The 25,100-nt window shown below is 57.9% G+C and overlaps 11 protein-coding genes across 11 annotated transcripts; 5 read left to right on the plus strand and 6 right to left on the minus strand.

Moving 5' to 3' along the window:
• The first annotated feature begins 259 nt into the window (after positions 1–259).
• On the plus strand, positions 260–1,521 carry B0H18DRAFT_676678 (uncharacterized protein). The gene is made up of 3 exons (XM_048039125.1): positions 260–608; positions 670–996; positions 1,051–1,521. The coding sequence occupies exons 1-3, from the start codon at positions 335–337 to the stop codon at positions 1,215–1,217; spliced, it is 768 nt and encodes a 255-aa protein (XP_047888883.1). The 5' UTR covers positions 260–334; the 3' UTR covers positions 1,218–1,521.
• Positions 1,522–2,733: 1,212 nt separating this feature from the next.
• B0H18DRAFT_1123094 (uncharacterized protein) lies at positions 2,734–3,270 on the plus strand (the record flags this gene model as incomplete). Its single annotated transcript, XM_048034639.1, has 2 exons — positions 2,734–2,810; positions 2,862–3,270. The coding sequence occupies 2 exons, from the start codon at positions 2,734–2,736 to the stop codon at positions 3,268–3,270; spliced, it is 486 nt and encodes a 161-aa protein (XP_047888884.1).
• Positions 3,271–4,422: 1,152 nt separating this feature from the next.
• On the plus strand, positions 4,423–5,555 carry B0H18DRAFT_1031518 (thioredoxin-like protein). The gene is made up of 3 exons (XM_048030078.1): positions 4,423–4,696; positions 4,756–4,896; positions 4,968–5,555. The coding sequence occupies exons 1-3, from the start codon at positions 4,551–4,553 to the stop codon at positions 5,101–5,103; spliced, it is 423 nt and encodes a 140-aa protein (XP_047888885.1). The 5' UTR covers positions 4,423–4,550; the 3' UTR covers positions 5,104–5,555.
• A 122-nt stretch (positions 5,556–5,677) lies between these two features.
• B0H18DRAFT_1031520 (uncharacterized protein) lies at positions 5,678–6,604 on the minus strand. The gene has a single exon (XM_048030079.1). The coding sequence runs from the start codon at positions 6,223–6,225 to the stop codon at positions 5,785–5,787; it is 441 nt and encodes a 146-aa protein (XP_047888886.1). The 5' UTR covers positions 6,226–6,604; the 3' UTR covers positions 5,678–5,784.
• Positions 6,605–6,878: 274 nt separating this feature from the next.
• Positions 6,879–8,419, plus strand: B0H18DRAFT_1031521 (uncharacterized protein). The gene is made up of 4 exons (XM_048030080.1): positions 6,879–7,352; positions 7,407–7,478; positions 7,528–8,152; positions 8,223–8,419. The coding sequence occupies exons 1-4, from the start codon at positions 7,147–7,149 to the stop codon at positions 8,358–8,360; spliced, it is 1,041 nt and encodes a 346-aa protein (XP_047888887.1). The 5' UTR covers positions 6,879–7,146; the 3' UTR covers positions 8,361–8,419.
• Positions 8,420–8,538: 119 nt separating this feature from the next.
• On the minus strand, positions 8,539–9,506 carry B0H18DRAFT_676812 (uncharacterized protein). Its single transcript, XM_048039127.1, has 3 exons — positions 9,279–9,506; positions 9,069–9,219; positions 8,539–9,017 (listed from the first exon to the last, which is right to left on the minus strand). Exons 2-3 carry the CDS (start codon positions 9,143–9,145, stop codon positions 8,645–8,647), a joined length of 450 nt encoding a protein of 149 aa, XP_047888888.1. The 5' UTR covers positions 9,146–9,219; positions 9,279–9,506; the 3' UTR covers positions 8,539–8,644.
• Positions 9,507–9,836: 330 nt separating this feature from the next.
• B0H18DRAFT_676775 (uncharacterized protein) lies at positions 9,837–10,622 on the minus strand. The gene is made up of 3 exons (XM_048039126.1): positions 10,453–10,622; positions 9,966–10,392; positions 9,837–9,911 (listed from the first exon to the last, which is right to left on the minus strand). The coding sequence occupies exons 1-2, from the start codon at positions 10,486–10,488 to the stop codon at positions 9,967–9,969; spliced, it is 462 nt and encodes a 153-aa protein (XP_047888889.1). The 5' UTR covers positions 10,489–10,622; the 3' UTR covers positions 9,837–9,911; position 9,966.
• A 3,556-nt stretch (positions 10,623–14,178) lies between these two features.
• On the plus strand, positions 14,179–15,056 carry B0H18DRAFT_846790 (uncharacterized protein; the record flags this gene model as incomplete). Its single annotated transcript, XM_048039566.1, has 2 exons — positions 14,179–14,355; positions 14,952–15,056. Coding segments are annotated over 2 exons (282 nt in total), but the record flags the coding sequence as incomplete, so codon positions are not given.
• Positions 15,057–16,897: 1,841 nt separating this feature from the next.
• Positions 16,898–17,589, minus strand: B0H18DRAFT_1214228 (uncharacterized protein; the record flags this gene model as incomplete). Its single annotated transcript, XM_048036567.1, has 4 exons — positions 16,898–17,138; positions 17,196–17,291; positions 17,352–17,492; positions 17,564–17,589. 4 exons carry the CDS (start codon positions 17,587–17,589, stop codon positions 17,018–17,020), a joined length of 384 nt encoding a protein of 127 aa, XP_047888891.1. The 3' UTR covers positions 16,898–17,017.
• A 764-nt stretch (positions 17,590–18,353) lies between these two features.
• Positions 18,354–19,185, minus strand: B0H18DRAFT_1123101 (uncharacterized protein; the record flags this gene model as incomplete). Its single annotated transcript, XM_048034640.1, has 3 exons — positions 18,354–18,714; positions 18,765–19,058; positions 19,109–19,185. The coding sequence occupies 3 exons, from the start codon at positions 19,183–19,185 to the stop codon at positions 18,354–18,356; spliced, it is 732 nt and encodes a 243-aa protein (XP_047888892.1).
• A 1,100-nt stretch (positions 19,186–20,285) lies between these two features.
• Positions 20,286–22,345, minus strand: B0H18DRAFT_1123102 (uncharacterized protein; the record flags this gene model as incomplete). Its single annotated transcript, XM_048034641.1, has 7 exons — positions 20,286–20,471; positions 20,528–20,678; positions 20,730–20,811; positions 21,779–21,935; positions 21,985–22,036; positions 22,083–22,198; positions 22,256–22,345. The coding sequence occupies 7 exons, from the start codon at positions 22,343–22,345 to the stop codon at positions 20,286–20,288; spliced, it is 834 nt and encodes a 277-aa protein (XP_047888893.1).
• Between the last annotated feature and the right edge of the window lie 2,755 nt (positions 22,346–25,100).

Consider the following 25,100-nt stretch of genomic DNA (forward strand, 5'->3'; position numbering starts at 1 on the left):
CCGGCAAGTGAGTGTTCAGCGACGGCGGTAGGTTGAATGTTGCACTTACCCCTTGCACCCCTATAGCCTCGCTCTCTTTTCTGACGACTCACGTCCCTTCCACCGAAACTCTTCGTAACGACCCCAGTGCATTCAAGACATCATGCGTTACTCTACGCTCGCCTCTGCCGTTCTTTTGGCAGTGACCACAGCTCCCGCGCTCGCTCACCCGGTCACCACGTGAGCTTGTCGCTAGTTATTCTTGTCTCATGGCTGAGCAGGTAATGATACTGTAGTCGCGCGACCGAGGATGCCTCCATTGTTGAGCGTAAACTCCAGAATGGGCTGGTGAAGTATGGCTACTACGACAACCTCCTCTCTCGGGACCTCGAGGCGCGCAAGAACACTGAACCGAAAACGGCTGAGCAGCGCGCCGCGAAGGAGAGGCAGGCGGCGGAGGGGCGCAGGCATCAGGGTCACGGCCAGGGTCACTCCGCGGGTACTTCCAACGGGGCAGCTCAGCCCTCCGGGTCTCAGTCTGGTCCACGTCGCTCGTGGCCGAACGGCCCGACACCTATCACATCCTTGCGGAAGTCCCGTGAGGACGCGTTCAACGGCGAGCTGTTCTCGTGAGCCCCTTTGCCCTTGCTATTCATCCTTATGATCTGATGGCTGAGCATGCAATAACAGTCGGACGACCGAGGATGCTTTCATGGTTGAGCGTGAGCTCCAAGAAGGACTGGTGGAACGCGGCCACTACGACGAACTCGAGGCGCGCAGAACCGCCGATCCGGAAACGAAAGAGGAGCGCGCCGCGAGGGAGAGACAGGAGATGGAGGGGCGCAGGCGTCTACGTCAGGGCCTGGGTCACTCCGCGGGGACTTCTAACGGGGCAACTCAGCACTCCGGGCCTCAGTCGCAGGCTTCGCCGAGTCGCCCGCGGCCGAACGGCCCGAGACCCCATCCTGCATCCTGGAGTAGCCCCCGGGAGGACGCTCTCGACGGCGACCTGTTTACGTAAGCCCCTCGCTATTCATTCTAAATATCTGATGGCTGAGCATATAATAACAGCTGGGCATCTGAGGATGCCTCCATGGTCGAGCGTGAGCTTCAAGAAGGACTGGCGGAGCACGGCTCCCTTCTCTCTCGGGACCTCGCGCCGGCGGGCTCTGGACGCGTCGCGGCTCAGGAGCAAGCCGAGAGGCAGCGTGCGCAAAATATACGGGCGGCGCAGGTGAGAGCCAGCCTTCGGCAGGTCCAGGATCGTCAGCGGAACAAGGCTGGGCGGAGTCGTCCGCCTCCTCAGCAGCCGAACGGTGGTTCGGGGCACAACGGCGGCGCCGGGCGGGGGGCAGGAGCCCATCACCGTCGCCGGGAGTATGACCTCGACGGCGAGCTGTTCGAGCGCGGCTTCGAGATAGACGGGCTTGACTGAGGCGATGTAGCATGGTCGTGGGGGGTTACGATGTATTCCCGCCTGTTGTACGCATGCGTACCCCTTGTAAAGCCAACCGTAACGTGAAGGCGCGGTCCTAACGTCGGCTTGAGCCTCCTGCCACCCGTCTTCCTCGGTTGCGTATACAAGACCCCCGTCGGCGACGACCTGTTCGCGAGCCTCCTCGGAAAGGCACACCATAGCCCTCAGGTCGACGGTACTGAAGCAAGTGCGACGCCGAATATACCAGCGAGGCGGGGCGATGAGCTAGCACAGGCGAAGAACAGTATGGCCCAGCTTGTTACTAGACTCCCTCAGCTGACTCTCCCCGTTCCCAGTGCTCAGTGAACCCGTCCGAGTCCATTTCGAAGATGGTCGCCGAAGCCGTTGAGGATACTGTAGCCCTAACGGTCTCTTCTCCGCACGTAAGATCACATATCGTCATACATACCAGGTATTCGGCTCATGCAACTGTGGACCCTGGTTTTTTTCTGATCTCTTCTGTATCGGCAGTACCTTCGCTTGCAACTCACTCCACACGGTCTTGGGGATGTTCGCACATTTAGGGCGTCACCAGACCACTTGCGTGGAGACTACACTTGCATCGAGCGACGGTTCAAGCCTTTTGCGGCCCATCGTTATATCCAGTCGTGATGCGGTGGCTATACGCTGCTATACGGTGGGTGATCGACATCGCCACAGATCAATGAAGTCAAATATTACTACTGCGATGCAATCTCCCATCATACAGGATGCGTTCGGCTACATTCTACACAAATTACTAGCGCTGTGTAAGGATCTCGATATGAGACTATGCACTTGGCTACCGTGGATGACAGAATGCTCTCCCTGCTCAAAGAGCATCGCAGGTGAGCATATAGTGACGTTCCTCAGTGTTTGAACCCTGCCAGCCTACTCCCCTAGACCTGCAGCAGCAGGCCACTCATACCGACGACGCATGAATGGTGCACATGCACCAGGCGGTGTCCCAAGGAGCCTCCGTACCGGGACCGCCACCACGCGACGATCTGTCAAGCCTGTCAAGCCTGTCAAGCACAGTCATGCGGCGAACGGCGATATTCTGGATCCCGAGTCCCTGGATGCCAGCGTATAAAAGGTGAGGGTTGCCTGCCGTATCCCTCAGCTCATCTTCTTTCGAGCCCACCGAGTAGGTTGCCGGCAGGTGAGTGTTCAGCGACGGTGATAATCTGAACGTCGCTTTTACATAATTCTTGCATCCCTCTAGCCTTGCTCTCTTTGACGACTCACGTTCCCTCCACCGAAGTCCTTCGTAACGACCCCAGTGCATCCAAGACACCATGCGTTACTCTACGCTCGTATCTGCCATCCTTTTCGCGGCGACAGCAGCTCCCGCACTCGCTCTTCCCTTCGCAGTGTGAGTCCCTCGCTATCCGTTTTCATCTCGTGGCTGAGCGTGCCGTGTCAGTCGCTCGGGTGGGGATGCCTCCATTGCTGAGCGCGGCTACTACGATGACCTCGTCTCTCGGGCCCCTCCCAAGCCGCAACCCGCGAGGGTGTCTCAGTTGAAGAAGGAGGACCAGCAGATAAGGACGGGGGCGGGTGAGGGCAACGCTCTTCGTCCGGGCCAGTCCGCGGGCAGGGGAACTCAGCACTCCGGCGGGCATGGGCCTCATGCGTCTCGACCACAACGCCCCCGGAGCGACGACTACGATCTAGTCGAGCGTGACCTGGAGGCACGCAACGAGCCGTGGGCGCCCCGGAGCGACTATGAGTGGTTTGCGCGGGGGTACGACCTCGACGGCGAGCTGTTCGAGCGCGACTTCGAGGCAGACGAGCTGTTTGAGCGCGGCTTCGATGCTGTTGAGCTTGATTGAGCGGACGTAGCATGATCGTGGGGCTGTTATGATGTATTTCCCTCTGTTGGACGCATCGTGTTCATTGTTGCGTGCCACTTATATTTAATGTCAACCGTAACGTGAAGACTCAGTCATACGTGCTTGGGAATTTAGTGATCAGTTGAACTTTGCTCATGCATATAACGTCGTTGACTATGTAGGCCGAACATCCCGCGCAATAACCGTACGTGGCCCGATGAGAGTGGCTATGTACGTGGAACTGGCGAAAGGATGTGAACGACTCTGGGTGCTAGTAGCTACAGACTGCGACGCGTCTATGGTTTGAGACATCGTTACTACTAGCCTCTCTCCGATTCAGCCAATAACACCCATCTCGCAGACCAGAGACCTCTCGTGTGCCGTCTGGAGCCCATCAATACACGGCGTCGACGGCGTTTCCTTGCTGGTTTCCTCTCGGGTTTGAAGGACGCAGTCGACCTCGTCGTAGGCTTGATCGCTCTTGTAGCCCTCCACTTGACGTACTTAGGTAAGTACTGGTCTACGACCGATGCAACGCGGAAATGACGGGGAGCCCGGAGACACCTGAGACGTGCGAGACATGAATGTAATACAGGGTCTCCGTGATCTGCCTGTATGCTTTGATGCAGCTCGGCCAAGAACGTTCCATCCACACCGGTACCAGCTCCGGAAATAGCTCTCTGAACACGAAATTTCCTGCAGAGGATATTCGTTCAAATTGCTGCCGGGTACCATCTGATATCTGTACCTTCCGCCACGGTATTGCTGACATACTCACCGCGGACTCAGAGACTCGGCCGTATAGCATAGACTCGGCGAAGCCCTGGGACTGAAGCTGAAGTCCGAGTCAGTGACGCGCTTCGCAAGCGCGCTCTATGTACGAGGAACCGCCGTTGCTCACCACTCGTACTCAGGGACGCCGAGTAGTGAGCACAACATGGACCCACTCTATTAAGTTCAGTATACAAATCGTCTTCAGACGATCGTTCAACTTAAAGTTATCATCGACCTTTCCGTGTCCTTGTGCCGCAACAGCAAGTGCTCCGTTGATAGCCTATACCATCGGGCAGACGGCTCGGGCATGGACCTGTGTGACGGTGAAGCGCGACGGGACGGTGAGCTCGGACGCGGACCAACCCACATAAATACCGCACCTGTGCCCGCAGTCAAAGTCCCCATTCACTTCTCCCGCCCGTTTCCGTCTGCTGGACAGACACTTTCGAGTTCTCGCGTCGTTGACCGGCAGTGCCCACCTTTTATATTTCTTCTACGCCTCCGCCATGCGTTTCACGTTCGTTATCGTTGCAGCAGCAGCGCTCCTTTCCGCGACCGCCAGCGCGTCGGACGTGATCAGCCTGAACTCACAGAGCTTCAACGCAGCAGCGAAGCGCGAGCCCCTCATGCTGGTCAAGTTCGTCTCCTCATGGTAAGCACGACGCAGTCCCAGACCATCACGACCCTGACTCGACCCGCCCGCGCACGCAGGTGCGCCCACTGCATCGAGCTGGTCCCCGCCTTCGACAAGGCCGCGGCGTCGCTGAAGGGCGTCGCGCAGCTCGCCACGGTCGACTGTTCCGACCACACGCAGTTCGAGTTCTGCAGGACCATCGGCGTGATGTCGTTCCCGTGAGTACTAGCTCCAGCCCATCGAGCGTCGTGCTCTGTGGCAGTATTGACGGCCTGGGATCGTCCGCTAGGACGCTGCGGGTGTACCGCCATGGCGCGTTCGCCGCGTACCCGGGCCCCTTGACCGCGGACGGGATCGTGTCCGCTCTGAAGGCGTCCGCGCCCAGGTATGTCTGCACCGTGTCTCAGCTTTTCCGCGCGCATTGATGTCGTCGTGTCCTCTAGGCATCGTCGTGCGCCACAGCTTCGGAGTGCGAGGTCGGACCGCCCCTCGACTGGGCGGAGGTCCTACCCGGTGCGTACCTACGGACGGGCACTGGCATCCAGGGACCCCGACGTTTGGCCGCCTATGCGCTGAGCGAGCGGGACAGACATGCAGAGACCGCTCCGAGTCTGTGGTACTATCGCCCGAGCTACTTCAGACCCGGGCCGGCGAGGTGTCAGTATACGATATGGACGAATACATATGCTAGTGCCCACCTGTACATCCATGATCTGCTGGGGCCTCCGGATTCGGGCGGATGCTTCGGTATGCGACGCAATTCGGAGCGGGTGTTTAGCGGCGTAGGCCGTGCGGGCGAGCCTACTAAGCCTCGCTGCCTCGCTGCCTCGAGGTCTTCGAGTTGGACACTAGATCATTTGTCTCAGCACGCTCTTCGATGCACTCCTGTGCTGGTGGGATGCCCGATACACAACCAGCTGATGCATGCCAGTGCACTCCCACAGATCTCAGCTCGCCCGTGTCTTGGACTGCGCAGCCGTCTCGACTCACACCCTTCGGCCAACGACGAATTCGAACGGGTCCCCTCAAGTCCTGTTCTGTCTCTGCCACGCTCCTTCGACGGCCTGGGGCTAGAGAGGGATCTGTACCCGGAAGACGGCTCTGCATCATGCGACGGGAAGACACAGCGTGACGACGGACGAGGTGCAGCTGAAGCCTGGCGTCAGAGGTCGCCTGGACGTGCTGACTAGCAGCAGGGTGAGTGTATTGGGCGGCCGTGGCGTACGAGATAAGAAGGACTCGAGTGGTCGAGCAGCGACACCGGAGTGAGGATGTTTTCTGGGCGACTCGGCGGGCAATCCGGTGGAAGGGAATATGGACGCCGGGTTCTGTATCGACAGCTGGGATGGTTCGCTGCCTCGACTGGACGACAGACTGTAGGCGGGAGATCGGACATGGCACGCGACCAGGATGAGGTCGTGAGCGGGGGGGCGCAGGCAGCGAGAGGCCGTGACCAGCCGTAACCCTGACTGCGTTCTTCGCAGGCGCGAACAACTTCTGCTCGATTGGACGGAGCCACCCGATGCTCGATGCTCCCAAACACGCATCGTTCATCCAGTCGTCATCCAAACGCGTCAAGCTTTGGAACCGGGATCCCAACCACTCCGCGGACCGACCTCCCTTCTCCACCCACTGAAAAGGCCTCGAGATGCTACGCGCTACGAGAATCGATACGGCGCAGCGACGGGAGTTTGACACTCGTACGTGGGTACCTGGAGCTCCGACCGCTCGCCCCGCACTTAGAAGAGAAGAGGAGATACTCACGGAGCTCTCGCACTGCAGATGGACCACCACACGCTCCCCGCCATGTCGCTTAGTCTCTCCGGGAGAATCCTCCTGTGACGGGCATGTGAGTCGCGAGGCGCACGCCCTGGGAGTTGCGTTATGGCTGCTAGTGCTGTGGCAAGAGGAGGCGAGCTCAGTGGGATCCGTGCGAGCTCAGTGGACAGATGGAGCGAGGCTGCCCGGGCCAGCAGCGACGCGTCTGTGGCTGAGAGATCGCGCCCCGATCTCCTCCTTCGGTCCTTCCCGAGTTCGGGCGCGGCCGCACTGGCCGTCGACGTCCATCTCGAGTCCAAACTGCTCTGCCATGTCTCACGAAGCCTATGCCACGATGGTACAATTTAACCCGCCCCTCGTCGACTGTATGCGCAACCACTGAGCCTGTCCGAGCGGGTGAAGATGCACCCAGTCTGGGTAGCGATTTGGAGGATGTCTGGCCCCGGTGGGTCCTTGCATAGTCGATCGTGCGGCATCCACAGTAAGTTCATGCCCCGTTGACCATTCTACATGCATGACGTGTTGATACGAGGCTTGCTTTGCTGAAACGATCGCCACTCCTTTTGTCTGGCCTTTCCTGCTACCTTTGTTCCTCCAACACCCGGCTCGCAGTATAAATACCCCGCCTCTACTGTTCCCATCTGCAGACTTCTCAACTCTCAGACACACTCCTCATTCCGCCACCCGCTATGCTGTCCTACTCGCCAGTCCATCGCTACTCGGGCCCGCCCCCGACCTCCTCGTTACGCGTGCAGCGTTGTCCGCAAGCGTCATCATCCCTCCTAACCACCTTTGTTGGCAATTTTAGAGAGACTTCTGAAGCCACATCTGACGACGTTAGACAACTATCGAGTTTAACAAGTCGTGCATTCGCCTGCGCAGCCCTCGTCATGCCGTGCGTCCCGCTTCGCTCCTGACTCGGGCTGTGGTTGACTCACGACCGTTGTAGCCCGTATACGATGACAGCGAAGCGAGTGAGGGGCGGCTTTGGCCATGGCGTGGATCCCGCCTATCCCGTAAGGTGCAGATCTACACACATGAGTGTGACATCAAGCTAACCTATCCCTAAGCTGGTCTGTGAGCGTAGACCCTCAAAATACGCGTCGCGCTGCCTTGAAGAACCACGGCGACAAGGCCATTCAGACATTCCCCTCCTCGTACCACCCCGTCTTGCAGCTGCTATGCAAGCACATCACCTTCCACACGTCTTCCGCTTCCGCGATCAAGACCTTCCTCGGAAAGTGGAAGTTCCCTATTCTGCTAAAGGGAACGGAACACAACGATCTAGAAGACCCCTCAGTGTACTTCGGCGGCGCGGTCAACCTCACGACCTTTCTCATCAACGTCCGACATGCAGCGATGCGGTGGCAGGCGCAGTACGACAAGGACCCTGACGCAGATGACGACCTCAGGAACTTTAATCCATACCTCCATGCGTGGGTGTCGCGCTGTACCGATGGATTCCGATTCCGAATGGGTGCGACGTACCGACGGATAGGGCACTCACTCGACTGGTGCGTCTTGCGCGGGAGAGTCCTCTGGCGCGGAGCGCAGTGGTCGTGCGGCTGTCCCTGTCCTTCGTTTCAGGCCGGCATACCATCGCGTCGCTCGACCGCTGTCGACCTTCCGTTCCACGGCATAGCTCGCAATCCCTCGGGAGCGCCTTATCCACGTTGCTCTCTATTCCTGCGTCAGGTAAGCTGCATGTATTCGAGGTTCTCGCCAAGGGCCGTGGCAGCCAATTCACTGACGGTGTTCGATATAGGTGCGATCATCATCTCGCATGGGCGCACTAGGTGCATCTTCACCCGCTCGGACAGGCTCTGTGAGTGCGTATACAGTCGGCGAGGGGCGGATTGTGTTGTGCCATCGTCACGGTGGCACAGACTGGCTGATGATTTGATTCAACTTGGGTTATCCACAAATGTGATTCACGAGACGTGTTGCGTTTCTACTCCCCGTAACTACAGCGGGTAATCTGGCGCGACTTGTCGATTGCCAGACCCAGCGCCCACGCGCAACGCTCCACCAAAAGAAAACCATGAAAAAATGATCCCCAAAGTCCCGAGCACGCCTGAGTGAGTCTTCACGTTACGATTCACATCATAAGTGGTACGCAAGAACGTACACGATGCGTACAACAGGTGATAATACATCGTAATAGCCCCACGCTCATGCTACGCCCGCTCAGTCAAGCTCGTCTACCTCGAAGCCGCGCTCGAACAGCTCGCCGTCGAAGTCGTACTCCCGGGGTTTCTTGGGAAGGAATTCGGCTTTCTGCGCCGGGCGGTACGGCCGCGGATGTTGCAGAGGCGTACCCTCCCTAGACGCGGTCCAAATTGCGCTCGGCGGATCCCGAATGAAGCCGGGATTCTGACGCATCCGGTCCTGATGCTCCTGCCTCAACCGAGCTATCGACGCGACGCGCGCCTTATCAGTCTTTGAAGGGCCACCACCACGCGCCTCGAGGTCTCGAGAGACGAGGTCGTCGTAGCAGCCGCGCTCCACCAGTGCGTCTTGGAGGTCGCGCTCAACCATGGAGGCATCCTCGGTCGCGCGACTGTTGTTGTATGCTCAGTCATGACATAAGAATGAATAGCGACGAGCTCACACGGTGACCGGGCGAGCGAGCGCGGGAGCTGTCGCCGCCGCCAAAAGGACAGTAGAGACGAGCGTAGAGTAACGCATGATGTTTTGTATGCACTGGGGTCGTTGCGAAGGATTTCGGTGGAATAAACGTGAGTCGTCAAAAAAGAGCGAGGCTGGAAGGGTGCAAGGGGTAAGTGCAACATCCAGACTACCACCGTCGCTGAGCACGCACTTGCCGGCAACCTACTCGGTGGGCTCGAAAGAAGAGGAGCTGAGGGATGTGGCGGGCATACCCCCTCCTTTATACGCTGGCATGCACGGACGGGATTTCAGAAGATCGCCGTTTATCGCATCACTGCGTTAACAGCTTTTTGACATGCTTGACAGATGGTCGCAGCTTGCTCAGATGCAGATTGATTGGATAGTCGATCGTCATCTTCACGTCCTTCAGCGAGCCGAAGCACGGCTGGCTCATGACCTCGTGTAGGCGGCGCACATCGACGCTGATGAGCTCCTCGTACGTGCTGTTTCCGAATAACTGGTTGGCGCACATCTTCATCCTTTGGAGACGGGTACCGTATTTTGCTTCATCATCTGTAGGTCACCATCGACGATTAACGACACTACGGATGGGTACTCACCACTCACAAGAGCGCGAAACCTGAGGGTGCTTGAAGTAGGATTCGTCGAGCATCTGGCTTCGAGAAGTCAACTCACACGATAGAGATATCAAACCATACCCACTTACAAATCAGTAGCATTTACTATGAAGCCTCGCCACCTGACAGACCATGACCCCGCGGACCAGAATGCGCCCAGGCAGACTGCACGAGCAAAGGACTAGTTCATAGGGACATACAAAGACCTACATAACCCAAAGTCAGCACCACGCAACTCAGAGACAGTGTGATTGACCCACTCTAAAGCTGCAAAGTGTTCGCGAAAGCCTCGCCACGCATATACTCGTCCAGCCTCTGCCCTTCTTCCGCACTGATCTCAATTAGCTCTACTGCGCGCTTCTCGGCCACCACACCCGACACAACTCGCCACCACCGCACCGATTCGCGGAAACTCGAGCCTCCAGGATCATCGGTGTCCCTGGCCATGTGCCCACTGGACGACACGGCGACGTAGCGGAGAGTCGGGATCCCCTCCGCAAGCAGCCTAGGAGCTGCATCGCGCAGCGGCTCCCACTTTCTGCTGTTGGACGCCGGCCTCGGGCTGGATTCGGGCGAAAGGCGGGGAGCGGGGCACCCGACTCGGATGCGCTCGACTCTATCCCTATCCAAAAGCCTGAGCCGGACGCAGAGGGTGCTGCTAGCGGAGAGAAGCAGGAGGCATCCGTCCTGCGGGGGAACACGTGCGATTGACGGTGAACCGGCACAGAGAGCAACAACGGGACTCACCAGCCATCCATGCGCGAGTGCGACCGTGTTATGCATTAGCAGATCGAGGTAGCGCAGCCGCGCGTCAGAGAGCGCGAACAACTCCGCAAGCCGCCCCCAAAACTCCCTGTCGCCCTCGTAGTACTGCGTCGAGAAGACCACGGGATGTGTCGCGCGCACCGTGGCGACGACGATCTCCTTGAGCGTGGACCATTGTTGGTTGACGAAGACCTCCAGGACACGTAGGCGTGCGGCGACGTCGTGCACGAAGGTGGTATAGCGGAAAAGTCGGTCATCCGGAATGAATCCCGAAAGCGACGTGAAGGCTATGTGGAATTCGGGCACAACCGCACGAGCGCCAACGGATCCATGTTTCTGAGCCGCAAGGCGCGTGTGCTAGGCCACAGATCAGCCGAGACTGGTGAAGGCAGCCCTGACCAGTCTGGGGCAGGTTTGAGAAGAAGCGCGAGGTCGGCCACGAACACCTCCACCGCGTGCTGTAGGAAGGGTATGTGGATGAGCGTAGCATACTCCACGTTCTGCAGCGGCTCGGCAGTCCACTCCTGAGCCTGCAAACGGACGACCTTCGGCCTGCAGGTCAGCCTCTTGCAGAGCGCCATGCTGTCCTCGGTAACACCGCACAGCGCGAACTCGCGCAGATCACGGAGTGCGACGATGGCATCGCAGAGTGCACGCCCACTCTCAGTCGCCAGAGCCCCGCGGCCCGAATCATATATCACGTCAAGCGAACCGCGCTCGCACGAGGACGGCAGCAAGCGAGGAGTATCCGTCAGCTGAGTTGTGGGTGTGCCAGAGGGGGATCGCGAGTTTACGCATGTACTGAAGGCGGTATCCATCTTCCTCGAGTATGAAGTCGAGGAAACTGGGGCTCCGGTATGGCGTTACGACTCGTAGGGAAGAGAGGACGCGCGGCCGGGCGACGGCGCTCATCGTGCGCGATGTCAAGGCGAGCCGACCAGCGTCGCGTTGCGAGATGAACGCAACTATCATGGCGAGGACATCTTCGTCTAAAAGTTGAATGTTGGCGACCATCGTTCCGAGTGCGGATCTATAGGTGTCACAAAAATGGTCAAGTTGCGTGTGCACCTGATACCTAACGAGCACGTACGTGGGGTGCAGACGACAAGTCGGGCAACCCAGTGTTGGGAAGAGTCAAGCCTGCGAGAATGGAAGTATCGTCAGTTCACCGCGCTCGTTCAGATCACTGGCCATGATAGGCCACAGAGCATATGATGGAACACTGTGAGAGTTGTACGCTAGGAATGACTTACCGATCGTCACTGACCCAGTACTAGTAGAACGCTACGGTGAGTATATCGTGGCGGAAAGAAGGTCGGAATGATCGGGGCTGCCGGGTGAGATACGATTACGTGATAGTAATGGGCGTGGCGGGGCGTGTACATCGACTTCGACCGATCGCCCATGCCCTAGAGTCTCGAACCGCTGCAAGCGAAGGCAGAGAACCCCGCAATTGGTGAGCAGCGAGAGACACGCTACCTGCGGAATGAAACGTGTGAGAGATCATGGCAGGAGACTCAGAGTAGAGGACATCCCAACCATGCCGACGACGACCATGCAGATCTTGGAGTGCAAGGTATGTACCACAACCTCGGGTACGTGCAGTGCGCTGTCCACGGCGAGTGACAAAGCAAATTTGGGAGGAAAAACAGTATACAGCGTCACGCTCGGGTGGAACACCGCTTCTGTGCCATCCGAGTCGGATGGTGCGGCGGTGTAGTACGTACGGTCGCTGCCAATACTATTGTAATACGCAGTGAGATACCTCGTGAGTATAGTGGATAGAGCGATCGGATGTGAAACTCGCACCTGGCAGTGGACATTCTGTGAGTAAAAGTCAAGTAAAGGTTCCAGGCAGCGCGGACCCGGATGAGTCGGACAGGGAGGTGTTGCGACCGCGGCGCTGATGGGCCTGTCAGACATCCAACGTGCGCCGTAGTAAGTATGCGTCGTCGAGACACGTCAGTGACAAGCTACGTTAGTGCGTCAAGAAGTAAGGCTTGAAGCCATCGTGCGCTTGTCGGAATGTAGAGTTTACGGGCCCTCGGTGATCCTGCCTGAGGTTGCCAGCGATACGAAACCGAGGCTGAAAAGACAACAGTACCAGTTGTATGGTTGGTACGTACACGGTACGTACGGTGATGGCCAGTGACAGGCCGATGGGACTCGAAGCCTATCCAAAAGCGGAGTGATGGTTGATTCATATAACTTGCGGACATTAGAACGGAGATAAACGCATTGATTGATCCGAGCTTTCAGCGAAGGCAGTCGACGTGGATTGTGCATGTGAGGGGTCCCGCAACTGGTGAGTTGGCTTTCTTCGAAGCACCGACCACGACACGCAGGGAAGTTCGCGCCCATGCTAGCGACCGAGGGAAGCTTAAGGCGGACATTTCCAAATGACTGTAGTAGGTGAGATTTCCATCTGCGAAATGCCGCGAACGTCAGGCTGATGTGCCCAATGTGTGCCGTATGCAGTGGGTATTGTCATCGGTGACATTGCCCCGTTAGCGGCAATCTCTGCGGCCAGGGGTTGACATTGAAGCGTCAAAATCCTAAAGCCTCGACGCCTCGACGCCGGCCCACCGCAGACAAGTGGACCGCGCGGTCCTCAATCTGAGTCATTCCAGTTTCCCGAGAGCCCTATCCGAACTGTGTACGTGCGGGGTACGTTGGCCTTGGTACTCCTTCTGCGCTTCCGTCAACATTCTGACGCAACGAGCAGTGTCGAGGGCGAACTAGCCCGAGGATTGAAGCCGAGGTCGACCGGCAGTGCGCGCGGCTCCGGGTCGCCTGTGAAGAATGCCAAACGAGAGCGCGACACCCTTCGCCGGTGCACGCATTTGGGTCTAGTAATATGCTATTGGCTGTCACCGCCCACTGCCAGTGGGCGCGGTCGCACGGATCAACATCCTCCATCAGATCTTGCCTATGTCAAAGTCCAGTCATTCACTTGGAACTGGCAATGCTGCGGTACGTTCTGCGTTTTGTTGTTCCCAATTTTGATCAGGTCAATGATTCGTACGTATGCGCTGGGTGATTCGTTTTTAGATGGGTCCGATCGGGTCAGGAACGTCTGGCAGTGTTATGCCATGATCCCAGTACGTACGTTCTTGTCAGTGCTCGAAGTGGTACGGAATGACTCGCGGCCATGCAGTCACATTAATCTTCTTTGGGCCGTGATGAAGTCCTATTTCGGTCGCGCACGTTCCCCGCGCAGTATATAGGCCAGACGTACGTCCACAGTCAGGCAGAGCTGCTGCCTGCACTCACCATACCTCTACCTCTTTACCTCAGGATGGTCTTTGCTATACGCGTACAGTCTCTAGTGTTCGCCGTCGCGATCGCGTCCGGCGCCACGGCGAACTGGCTGCCCATTCGACGCACGCCGGCTCTGTCGACGCGCGACGCTCCGAATAACCTCGCACCCGGCTCGTTCTCGAATTGCACGTCGTACACGACGGCGGTGTCGGGCGACACGTGCTCGACGCTGGAGGCCGCAGCCAACATCTCCTTCAGCGACCTGCTTCGATGGAACCCGGAGGTACGCACTCACGCATGGTTGTTCTCTACTCGCCCTCACAGATGACTCCAAGCTCAATACGGGGTGCACGAACCTTGAGGCTCAAGAGGCGTACTGCGTCGGTGGCGGAGGTACGAGTTCCCACTGTTTCCTTGTCGCATCAACCTGACATCCGACTCCCAGGCGACGCGTGCCCCAGCCTCTACACCGTCGTCTCTGGGGACACTTGCCCTGCCGTGGAAGCTACAGAGGGACTCACTGCGGCGCAATTGTTAGCCCTCAACCCTTGGCTGGATTCGAACTGCGATCTCGAGATCGGCGAGGTGTTGTGTGTTGGTCCAAACTCGTCGCCGACGTCGACTGTCACCACTGGCACGAGCTCGGTGACACCAACGACGACGACGACGGTGACGACCTCAACGATAACGAGCTCGACGCTCCCGACGACGACTACAGCGACGGTGACGACGTCGACAGCGTCCCCGACGCCTACGAACATCGCGAGTGGCAGCTGGACCAAGTGAGTCGACCCGTCTCTCCGCGCAGTTCGATCACTGACTCTGCGGCTAGCTGTACTTCGTACTGTGAGTGCTCATCTCTTCTCTCAATGGATCAACCGTCTCAGAGCCTCCCAGACATGGTGCAGACCGGCGATTCGTGCACCAGCATTGATACAACGTCAGTGCCCAGCGAAACGGATGCGTGTGTTCCAGCGAGCTAACGCGTGATATAGCTACAACATCGCGTTCAGCGACTTCCTGCGCTGGAACCCTGAGATTTCGTCGACTTGCGATGGTACGTCTTTGCACCCCCTACAGTCCTTGCTCACGACTCACCTTGCGGCATGTCTCAGATCTCGAGGCGAACGTACGTAGTGAGCATTTCTTCCTCGTATTTTCACTGAACAATTCTCGTTTAGGAGGCGTACTGCGTCAAGGGCTCTCCAGCGTGCAGCGAGGTCTACACGGTTGTCAGCGGTGACTACTGTGCCGAGATTGAGTCCGACTACGGACTCACCGCTGCGCAGCTCTATGCGCTGAACCCGTGGCTCGATTCCGCCTGTGGTACGTGTCCCACACATTGAACCGCAGACCCGATGTCGCTGACAAGGTGCCCCGCAGACTTGGGCGTCAACGAGAATCTCTGCGTGGGACAGGTTGAGTAGTGCACCGGGATAGCAGGTCGTCTTGCGTATATCGCGATCGGATGCGCGGCGGTACATTCGTTCATGACTCTGGTTAATATTGATTGAAGGACTCGCGATACATTACGTCGAGCAGAGACGTGGTATTGAAGGGTATGAATGGAAATGCGTGTTTTGCGAGACGATATACATAGGGCTGCGTTTGGCCTCCGCGCAACCAACGCTCCAGCAGCTCCTCGGCGATACTATAATTACGTAAGCTGCTACTCGCGGGAGGTTGGCCGTGGCAGTACAACGTCAAGTACTGCTCACCTTGACTGGGAATCTAGATATCGATACACACTCACTCTCAGGCTGACGGCGACGCAGACACGCTGCCTGCAATCACCAGAGATGCAGCCCGCGAACCAACATACGCTGAACGATGGTCAGTGATCGATTGATCCCTCGCCGTCCACGACCGCGTCGGACGACGCGCGCAGGTTCTCCCTCGCATCTCGGAGCATCCATCCCATTGCCGGCGTATTGTCCTCTCGCGTGTGGAGACGTTCCGACCCACTCAGGGGTCAAGGTATGCTCCTGGTACATGCCCATCTTCGCACCTGATGATGGTCGCGCGAGCTCTGCGCCACAGCTACGCTCTGGAGACCCATTCCATGACTGTTATGACGGGAAAAGTCCTTCTTTGCCCGCTGTATTGGCAGGGATCCTCGTGCGCGCTGGAGGTTGCTAGCAAGATGGCGAGTCGTCCTTTGGAGGTGGCGCCCGGTTTCGCCTCGCTCTTGTCATTTCCTGAACATCTAAGCTCGCTCAGTCATCTTCCTTTGCTCGGCAACGCGTGTACAGTACGTCTGTGGGATCTTCGTTTGCACGACGATCTTGCATGTCTCACAAGTGTGCCGGCAAGCTGGGTCTCCCACCGCCGCTGCGCCATCTCCACACATTGCTTGTACAGCAATGATAGCACGCGGGAACGATCATCGCACACTCAACGGTGAGCCCCACTTGCTCAGAATCGTGGCCGGACAACTGCGCGCGCGCCAGCCGTGGATGGGCGTACGGGGACACGGTATCGAATACAGTGGGGCCGCGACCGAGGGCGACGATACGCTTCGCCGCATACATCCGCTCGCGTCTTTCGCGACGCTGACACCTAGGAATGCTGAGCGGATCTGGTCAGACTGCAAGAATGGACGGGGCCGTACGTACCGTGAGGGACTGCGAATGTACGGTCTAGCGGGAGACCTCCCGCTTGCGAGCAGGCGACGATGGACCACTGTGAACTGCTGTCGTACCTCCCCGCCCTTGTTCAGTATCTGCCGTCTTACCTGCCGCATACCTACCGGTAAGCCTGTTGCGTCGAGAAGCCTCATGCTGAGCGTGTGCGCAAGTTCGTAGATGTCGTGCCCAAGGAGTGCCTATGCTCAGCGCCCTCGACGACAACGAAAGCAGCAGCCCGGATGGGGAACGAGTCTCTGCCACTGTATGGTTGTTTCGAAGTCCGCTGGGCCGCTTCCGTACCGCTATGCCCGGCGCGGGTCGGCTCAGCGGCACCGGGGTGGTCCCTCCTCCTCGCAAATGGGCGTCGCGGCCAATCCACTGACGGTGTTCGATATACGTGCGAGTCCGGTGTTCACAGACGCAATGTACAGTCACGCACGCTGTGGCGATGCGAAGATCAGTCCTTCATGGGCCTCCGAGTCGCCGCATAACCGAAGCATCCGCCCGAAGGCCCCAGCACTGGCAGAAGCGACTCGCCACGATAGACACTGGGCACTACTATATGTGTTCGTCAATATTGCATACTGACACCCTCGCCGGTCTGAAGTAGCTCGGGCGATAGTACCACAGAGCGGCCACGGCATAGTATCTGTCCTCGCTCAGCGCATAGGCGGCCAAGCCGAGCCCTTCAATGTCAATCCTCGTCTCCCGTAGGTACGCACTAGGGAGGACCTCCGCCCAGTCGACCTCCTACCACGAAGCTGTGGCGCACGACAACGCCTAGAGGACACGACGACATCAATGCACGCGGACACACAGAGATAGGTGTAGCCATACCTGGGCGCGGACGCCTTCAGACCGGATAGATCCCGTCGGCGGTCAAAGGACTCTGGGTACGCGGCGAACGTGCCGTACCAGTAGACCGGTAGCGTCCTAGCGGATGATCCCAGGCCGTCTATTCACTACGACGCTCGGTAGGCTGAAGCTACTCACGGGAAAGACCTGATGCTGATGGATTTGCAGAAGTCGAACTGCGTGTGGTCGGAGCAGTCGAACATGGCGAGCTTCGCGACGCCCTTCAGCGACGCCGCGGCCTTGTTGAAAGCGGGGGCCAGCTCGATGCAGTGGGCGCACCTATGCCCGTGCGGATCGGGTCAGGGTCGTGATAGGTCGCGAGCGCATCGGGGGAAGAATACCATGCTTACCACGAGGAGACGAACTTGACCAACATGAGAGGCCGCTTCGCTGGGGCGGCGTTGAAGCTTCAAATGGTACATGGCAGCAACGGATATTCTCCTTGGCAAATGCGCGTTCAAAGAGCGTACCTACTTCCGGAGCAAGAGTGGATGGAACGTTCAAGTTCGTGGCCGAGCCGCGTCAAAGCATACAGTCAAAACACTGAATATTTGTACCACATCGTCTGGGACGTCTGAGGCTTCTCCGAGCTTATCCGCGTCGCATCGGCCGTAGAACAGTACCTGCGTCGAGTGGAAGGCTACAAGGGCGATGAGACCTCCTACGAGTCCCTGTGTCCTTGCCCGACAGGAATTTAGCCGGGAAACGCCGTCGACGCTGTGTGGAATCGGTGGGCTCCAGACGACATACGAGAGGCATCTGGTCTGCGGGGTGAAGGTCATGAGCTGACTCGGAGAGGAGGCACTTGTAACGATCTCTGGAGAGACGAAGTGACGTACACGCTCAAATTCTGAACCACAGACGCAGACGCGTCGAAGCGGCATCCAGAGCCGTTCCCATCCTTCCGCCAGCTTCATGTACTTAGCCACTCCGACCGGGTCATGCACCGTTGAGTACTGCTCGGGATGTTTGGCCTGCATAACGACGTTATATGAGCAAAGCTCAACTGATCACCAAATTCCCAAGCACGTACGACTGAATCTTCACGTTACGGTTGACATTACGAGTGGTACTCACGTACACGGTGCGTACAACAGGCGGAAATCCATCGTAACAGCCCCATGACCATGCTACGCCGGCTCAGTCAAGCTCGTCTATCTCGAAGCCGCGCTCGAACAGCTCGCCATTTTCATACTCCCGGCGACGGTGATGGGCTCCCGCTTCCAGGTGCGGCCGTTTGACCCCCGAGCCACCGTTCGCCTGTGGATGAGGCTGACGACCGCTGGCAGCCTGAGCCTTGTTCCGCTGACGATTCCTGATGATTCGCCGAGCTTGGGTGCGCGCCGGCCCCGGTGGCCCCTGGAGGATCTGCTGTTTCGCTCCATGTTCAGCATTTGTGCGCGCCTCAAGCCCCCGAGAGAGGAGGGCTTCGTAGAAGCCGCGCTCCACCAGCCCGTCTCGGAGCTCACGCTCAACTACGGAGGCATCCTCGGGCGTGCGACTGATATTCATGCTCAGCAATGAGATGAGGATAGATAGCGAGGGGCTCACGTGAACAGCTCGCCGTTGACGTCGTACTCCCTCTGGCGGTTCTGCTGCGGATGAGACGAAGCAGGCCCAGACCCAGATTGACGAGCTGACCCGCTAGAAGTCGCCGTGGACTGGCCCTGGCGCTGACGCTGCTTCGTCGCATCCTTCTTTATCATCCCGGCGAGATGCTTAGCCCCACGGTCAGAGTTTTTGCGTGCCTCCAGGTCCCGAGAGACGAGGTCGTCATAGTAGCCGCGCTCCACCAGTCCATCTTGGAGTTCACGCTCAACTATGGAGGGATCCTCGGTCGCGCGACTTTTTTTGTATGCTCAGCCAGGGATAAGAATCAATAACGAGGGGCTTACATGGAGACCGGGTGAGCGAGCGCGGGAGCAGTTACCACCGCCAAAAGGGCAGCAGAGGCGAGCGGAGAGTAACGCATGGTGTCTTTAATGCACTGGGGTCGTTACAAAGACAAAGAATTCCGGTGGAAGGAACGTGAGTCGTCAAAAAGAGCGAGGCTAGAGAGGTGCAAGTGGTAAGTGCAACATTCAAAGTACCACCGTCGCTGAGCACTTACTTGCCGGCAACCTACTCGGTGAGCTCGAAAGGGGAAGATGAGCTGAGGGATACGGCAAGCGCACCTCTTCCTTTGTACGCTGTCATGTGTGGCCGTGGCACCGACTTGGGGCACAGCAGCAATTTCAAGATCTTGCGTCGTTCATCACATCAGGTCGGGTCATTGTGCTTCGAATTGGGATGATGGCGGCTCGCAGTACGGAGGCTTCTTTCGACGCAGCCTGGGACATATGTGCACCATTTACTCGTCGAGTACGAGTGGTCTGCTGCTACAGAGGGGCGCAGACCGGCAGGTTTCACGGTCAATGATACCTGGACTAACCGCTATCAACTCATAGCATCGGTGACACAAAGTGAGGAACAACGTCACTGTATGCCCAGCTACGATGCTCTGGGAGTAGTGAGAGCATTCATCTCTAGTAGCTGAGTTAATATGATGGGCGATTGCATGGCAACTACGTTGATCTCTGGCGGTGTAGGTCACCCCAGATTATCCCATCGTATCACGACTGCATATACTTAGCGATGCCGCAAAGGCTTGAACCGTCGCTCGATGCAGTCTGAAAACGTCCTGGACGTGCGAACGTCCGCCAGCACTTCGTTGAGCGAGTCGGCATAGAAGTTGTTGCTGACTCAGAAAAGATCAGAACGAGATAGCTCAACGGTTGCAATCAGCTGGTCAATCGCAGGCGTATACGAAGTAGTCTTGATCTCATATCAGTGGGTACTGCACTGGTTGCACTGCCGTTGCTCGAGGGACCGCTGTATTGCTCACACCAATTAGCCACGAAACACGGTGACAACAGCTCAGAACAGACTTACCTAGATGAATGCTGCCCACATACAACAAGCCAAAAGGACACCGTCGATAGACCCTCCTTCTCCAAACCACGCAACAATGTACACGATGCGTACAGCAGGCGGAAAAATATCGTAACAACCCCACGATCAGGCTACATCCTCTCAGTCAAGCTCGTCTATCTCGAAGCCGCGCTCGAACAGCTCGCCGTCGAGGTCGTACTCCCGGCGACGGTGAGGGGCTCCCGCCCCCCGCCCGGCGCCACCGTTGTGCCCCGAGCCACCGTTCGGCTGCGGATGAGGCCGACCATTCGGCCCAGCCCGGTTCGGGGGAGGATTCGTCGCAGCGTGCTGAAGCCTGGCCGCCCCCTGTTGCCTGACCTGCTCCGCCCACTGCCCCAGCGCACGCTGCCCGGCGTGGTTCTGAGCCGCGGGGCCCACATGCACGAACCGTCGCTCGTCTTGCGGTCCCGAGGGAGGACGTTGGCGTAGTAGCCGCGCTCCAGCAGTCCAACTTGAAGCTCACGCTCAACCATGGAAGCATCCTCGGTCGCGCGACTGTTATTGCATGCTCAGTCATGACATAAGGATAAATAGTGAGGGGCTCACATGGTGACCGGGTGAGCGAGCGCGGGAGCTGTTGCCACCGCCAGAAGGGCGGCAGAGGCGATCGTAGAGTAACGCATGACGACTTGTAAGAATTTCGGTGGAAAGAACGTGAATCGTCAGTCAAGAGAGCAAGGCTAGAGGGGTGCAGGGGGTAAGTGCAAATTCAAACTGCCACCGTCGGTGAACACTCACTTGCCGGCAACCTACTCGGTGGGCTCAAAAGGAGAAGAGGAGCTGAGGGATAGTACGGTAGGCATACCTCTCGGTTTATACGTTGGTATGCGTGGCCGTGGCCCGGGAGGGCAAGGACTTGCGATGACGGACGCGCTTCCTGCGTTGTTGATTGCAACAGCTCGGTTCATTGTGCTTTGGAGGATCATCGCATTCGGAAGATGGCGGTTCGCGGTACGGAGGCTTTCATGACGCAGCCTGGTGCACTCGATCGCGACCGATATCGCATAGCAATCTCTGGCGATGTAGATAACACCACCGTATCACGGCTGTATATGGATGACGCAAAGGCTTGAACTGTCGCTCGATGCCGGCTGGAGACGTCCTGGATGTGCGAACGTCCATGGTATATACTTCGTTGAGCCGATTGGCAGCGAGTTGTTGCTGATGCGGAATCAAAAAACAATCAGCTCAACAATTGCAATGGGCCGATGGTGAGGTGATACCTGGTATGAAGGTATGTCTGATTTGCACAATAGAAGAGAGCGTTTGGGATGCTGGCAACAGCTTCGGCGACAATCTTCGGAATGGAGGAATTCGCTAGAAAACGAGGATAGCCAGCTAAGGGAACCGTGGACAAACTGATCCACACTGTTCTTCACCTGTGCTACCCCATCACCCCTCCTCGCTGATACATTCGGCGTCGTACTTGCTGAAGTACCGTCGACTTAAAGCTACGGTGTGCCTTTCCGAAGAGGCGCGCCAACAGGTCGTCACCGACGGGGGCCTTGTAGATGCAACCGGGGAAGACGAGTGGCAGGAGGCTCAAGCCGGCGTAGGCAATGAACGTTATCCCAGCAATCACGATGACGACGTACGACAGACCGGCATGCAGTGGCAGAAGAACAAGGCGAAGCCGGCGAACAGGAGGAAGAGTGCGAGGTGAAGGAAGGTAGGAAGGATATCGATGATGACGGGCACCCGCCGCGTCTGCAATCCCATGAAGCGGTGCTGCCGCACAAGCGCGAGGTCGGGCTGCGACCCCGAGACGACAGAGATGTAGTGTTGGAGCCTTTACGCGTACCGCGATGAGAGCAGAAGAGAGGACGATGGTCAAGCTCGTGGTCCGCAGTGCGCTGACCGACGTCATTCAGCTAGCCAGTGGAGTCTCCCTGAGCGTACGAAGAGGGCTTCATGTCATCCGAGGGCGCGCCGCTGGCGGCAGCACGCTTAACTGCGATGAGCTCAGCCAAGAAATAGGAGACGCGGTGACAACGGCGGAGAATGGCCCAGCCTAGCTCGTCAAGCATTTGAATAAGTCAGATGTTGGCCGCCGACAAGCTCAAAGGACTCACAAAAAGTAGGAAGACTTCGATAGAGTCCTTCCAGCTCCCACCCATGTCGGAGTCGGAGGCATGTGCTTCATCGTCGTAAAGTTGCGACATACGTACGTTTGGGCCTGCCCTTTGCAACGGCAGATCGGATGCAGTCACATGTACCAGGAATCGTCAGAGGGACAAGAAAGAAGCGACATGGCTTGGTAGTCAGTGGTACATACCAGGTTTTATGGTATCGACTCGTACATACGGCACCGGTGTTGTCCTTCTGAGTGATGCTTGATAGTGTCCTGCGCCTGCGACGTTTCCGCGTGTGCGGTTCTCCGAGTCGTGACGAGTTCACGCACTCAAGCCCAGGCTCAAGGTTCCGAGCAGAGCGACAACGCTGATCAGTCGCCCGTCGAAACACAAAGCGGCGGGAGGAGCTCCTGGCAGGGGCGGCTACAAGTTTGCTGCAGACATCGACAACGTAGACGGAATGGCGGGATATGCGCCAGCGTAGGCGGCGTAGCACACATTCTGTAGTGGCCTTGGATGGACAGATAGATCACGCCGCCATTGCAGTGCGGCAGAAGTTGGGTGGGCCAGGGAGCAATCGAATCGCAGCCTGAGCGCGTCGACGGAGGACATGTGACAGGTCGACGGTCGACCGCGTCTGTGGCTGAGAGATCGCGTCCCGATCTCGCTATTGCCTTTGCGTCGCGCGGCGACCTCCTCACGCAGAACAACCACCAGTCTTCAACGTGGCAGCCGTCGTCACCAGCTGCACCCCAAACCAGTCGGTCATGTGGACTATATGCGCGACTCCCACTACACTGAGCAGGACTCCGACGGACCGAGCGGGAGGAGGAGGGATCGCCACGACCAGAGCGCTCATGAAGGATGCCAGTCCAGTTCTAACATAGACGGTTTGACTGCGACTCGCAGTATGCGCATGTCCGGTATGAGGACACACGTCGACCGGGTCTGCCATCCGTGGTGACGCGTATGTATGCGAGGCATGCGTTGTTGAGACGACGATCGCCATTCCCTAGGCTTCTCCTGCATTCACTCCCGGCTTCGCCCCTCCGGCGCATGCATACATCCTCCCTCTGAGTTGAAATACCCATCTACTGCCACTCGTCCGTTCACACTGACGTATCGTTCTTGCAGATATCTTCTCGCCACTACCCCTTTGCGAGTCTATCGTCAGTCTCAGTCGACGCAGCCCCTGATCTTCTCTGCAGGCGTTACTCTGCAGGCGTTACCATCCCTCTTGACTACCTTTGTCGGGCGCTCTTGAGACGCTCGACACCGGAGACCACGGACGACGGTGTATATTGTCGAATCCGACCAATCGTGTGGTCCGCGCAGGTCTGCCAACACGAGGGTACGCCCCCATTCGTCCCAGGCTCATTTCGTGACTCAAATGTGGACGTTGTAGTCCCCGATGCATTTTTGTGGCTCCGTTATACTGGCGTTGTATGCGGGGCCGGAGTCGCGCCGAGGACAGCCAAAGACTCATTCGACGACCGCACTAATATTTCGGAGGAAGTTGTGCACGTGGAAGCAGCCTACGAGTCGGGCGACCACTGGCGATCATCGTGGAAGCTACGGTAAGAACGGCCACCAACCACGAGTAGTCGGCCCGCGATTTTCGGATGGTACGCGTGGCTGGCTTCCCGGACCCTACTGCATACAGCCTGCGATGCGTGCTGCAGGAAGGACACGTTCCCCGACGACCCCTCGCCCCCAAAACGCTTGTATGCCTTGGTGTCCTCTTGTGCGAAGCGTAGTGGTTGTGTGCTGTACCTGTTCTTCACTTCAGTGTAGGGTGGAGGCCGGCATACCATCGTGTCGCTCGACTGACGTCGACCTCCCGTTCTCCGCACTCGTTCATGCGCTCTTCATTACAGTAAATAATCACAGGAGTACAATGTATGTGTCCGTAACGGCTGAGAGTTTGTGAGCTGCGCGTACCCTGTTGAAGGGTCCGCCAAATGCAGTGGTGTCGTGGTGTATTATCACGCTATGGCAGTGCCACGAACTCACGTCATGCGTCTCGGAACGCATAGCTGGCGCATCCGCACGAAGGCGAAAGCAGAAGCTTGAGTAAATCTTACCCACAGGTGCGCATTAGCATAATCATCATCGCGGGGTACCGACACGATTACTTTGGGGCAGTCCAGGACTGCAGGAGGCGATTGTATCGCGCAGAAGCCTCCGTTCATCATACTGCTACCCTCCGTGCTCGCTCGCTCAACGGATAGGGGAACAAGTCGAGTCCTACCGTACCGGGGTTCGCCGCCCTTAGACACGCGCTGTGAACAACCTTCTGGAGAAGCGAGACGGCCCAAGCTGCGGTGCGCGACGATGTCTGGATGACACAACGGCATGAACACGCACGGAACACGGAGACACATCCAGACGTACTTGGGCGCCGACGTCTTCAAAGAGGATACGATTCCGTCGGCGCTCAAAGGGCCCGGATACGCAGCGAAGGCACCATGGCGGTAGTCCCGACCATCAATCCACCCCGAACTTAACCCTCGATAGGCTGGAGCTACTCACGGAACGACATGACACCACTGGCACCGATGGACTTGCAGCAGTCGAGCTGCGTGTGATCGAAACAGTCGACCGTGGCGAGCTTTACGACGCTATACATGTACGCTGCAGCCTTGTCGAAGGCGGGGGCCACTGGGTCGCTGCAGTGGGCATATCTATGCCGGTACGGATCGTGTCGTGATGGGCTGGGTGTGCATAGCGGGGGGGGCATTATGAGAGGCTCTCGTTTCGCTGCGGCATAGCGATACAATTCCTGCCAGACGTCCACCTTCGCGGCCATTCCTAACCTACGTGGGTCAAGGGTCAAAGTAAGCAG

This window comes from Fomitopsis serialis, assembly GCF_022376445.1.
Source record: "Fomitopsis serialis strain Sig1Antser10 chromosome Unknown B0H18scaffold_90, whole genome shotgun sequence".
In the NCBI taxonomy this organism is placed as follows: Eukaryota; Fungi; Basidiomycota; class Agaricomycetes; order Polyporales; family Fomitopsidaceae; genus Fomitopsis; species Fomitopsis serialis.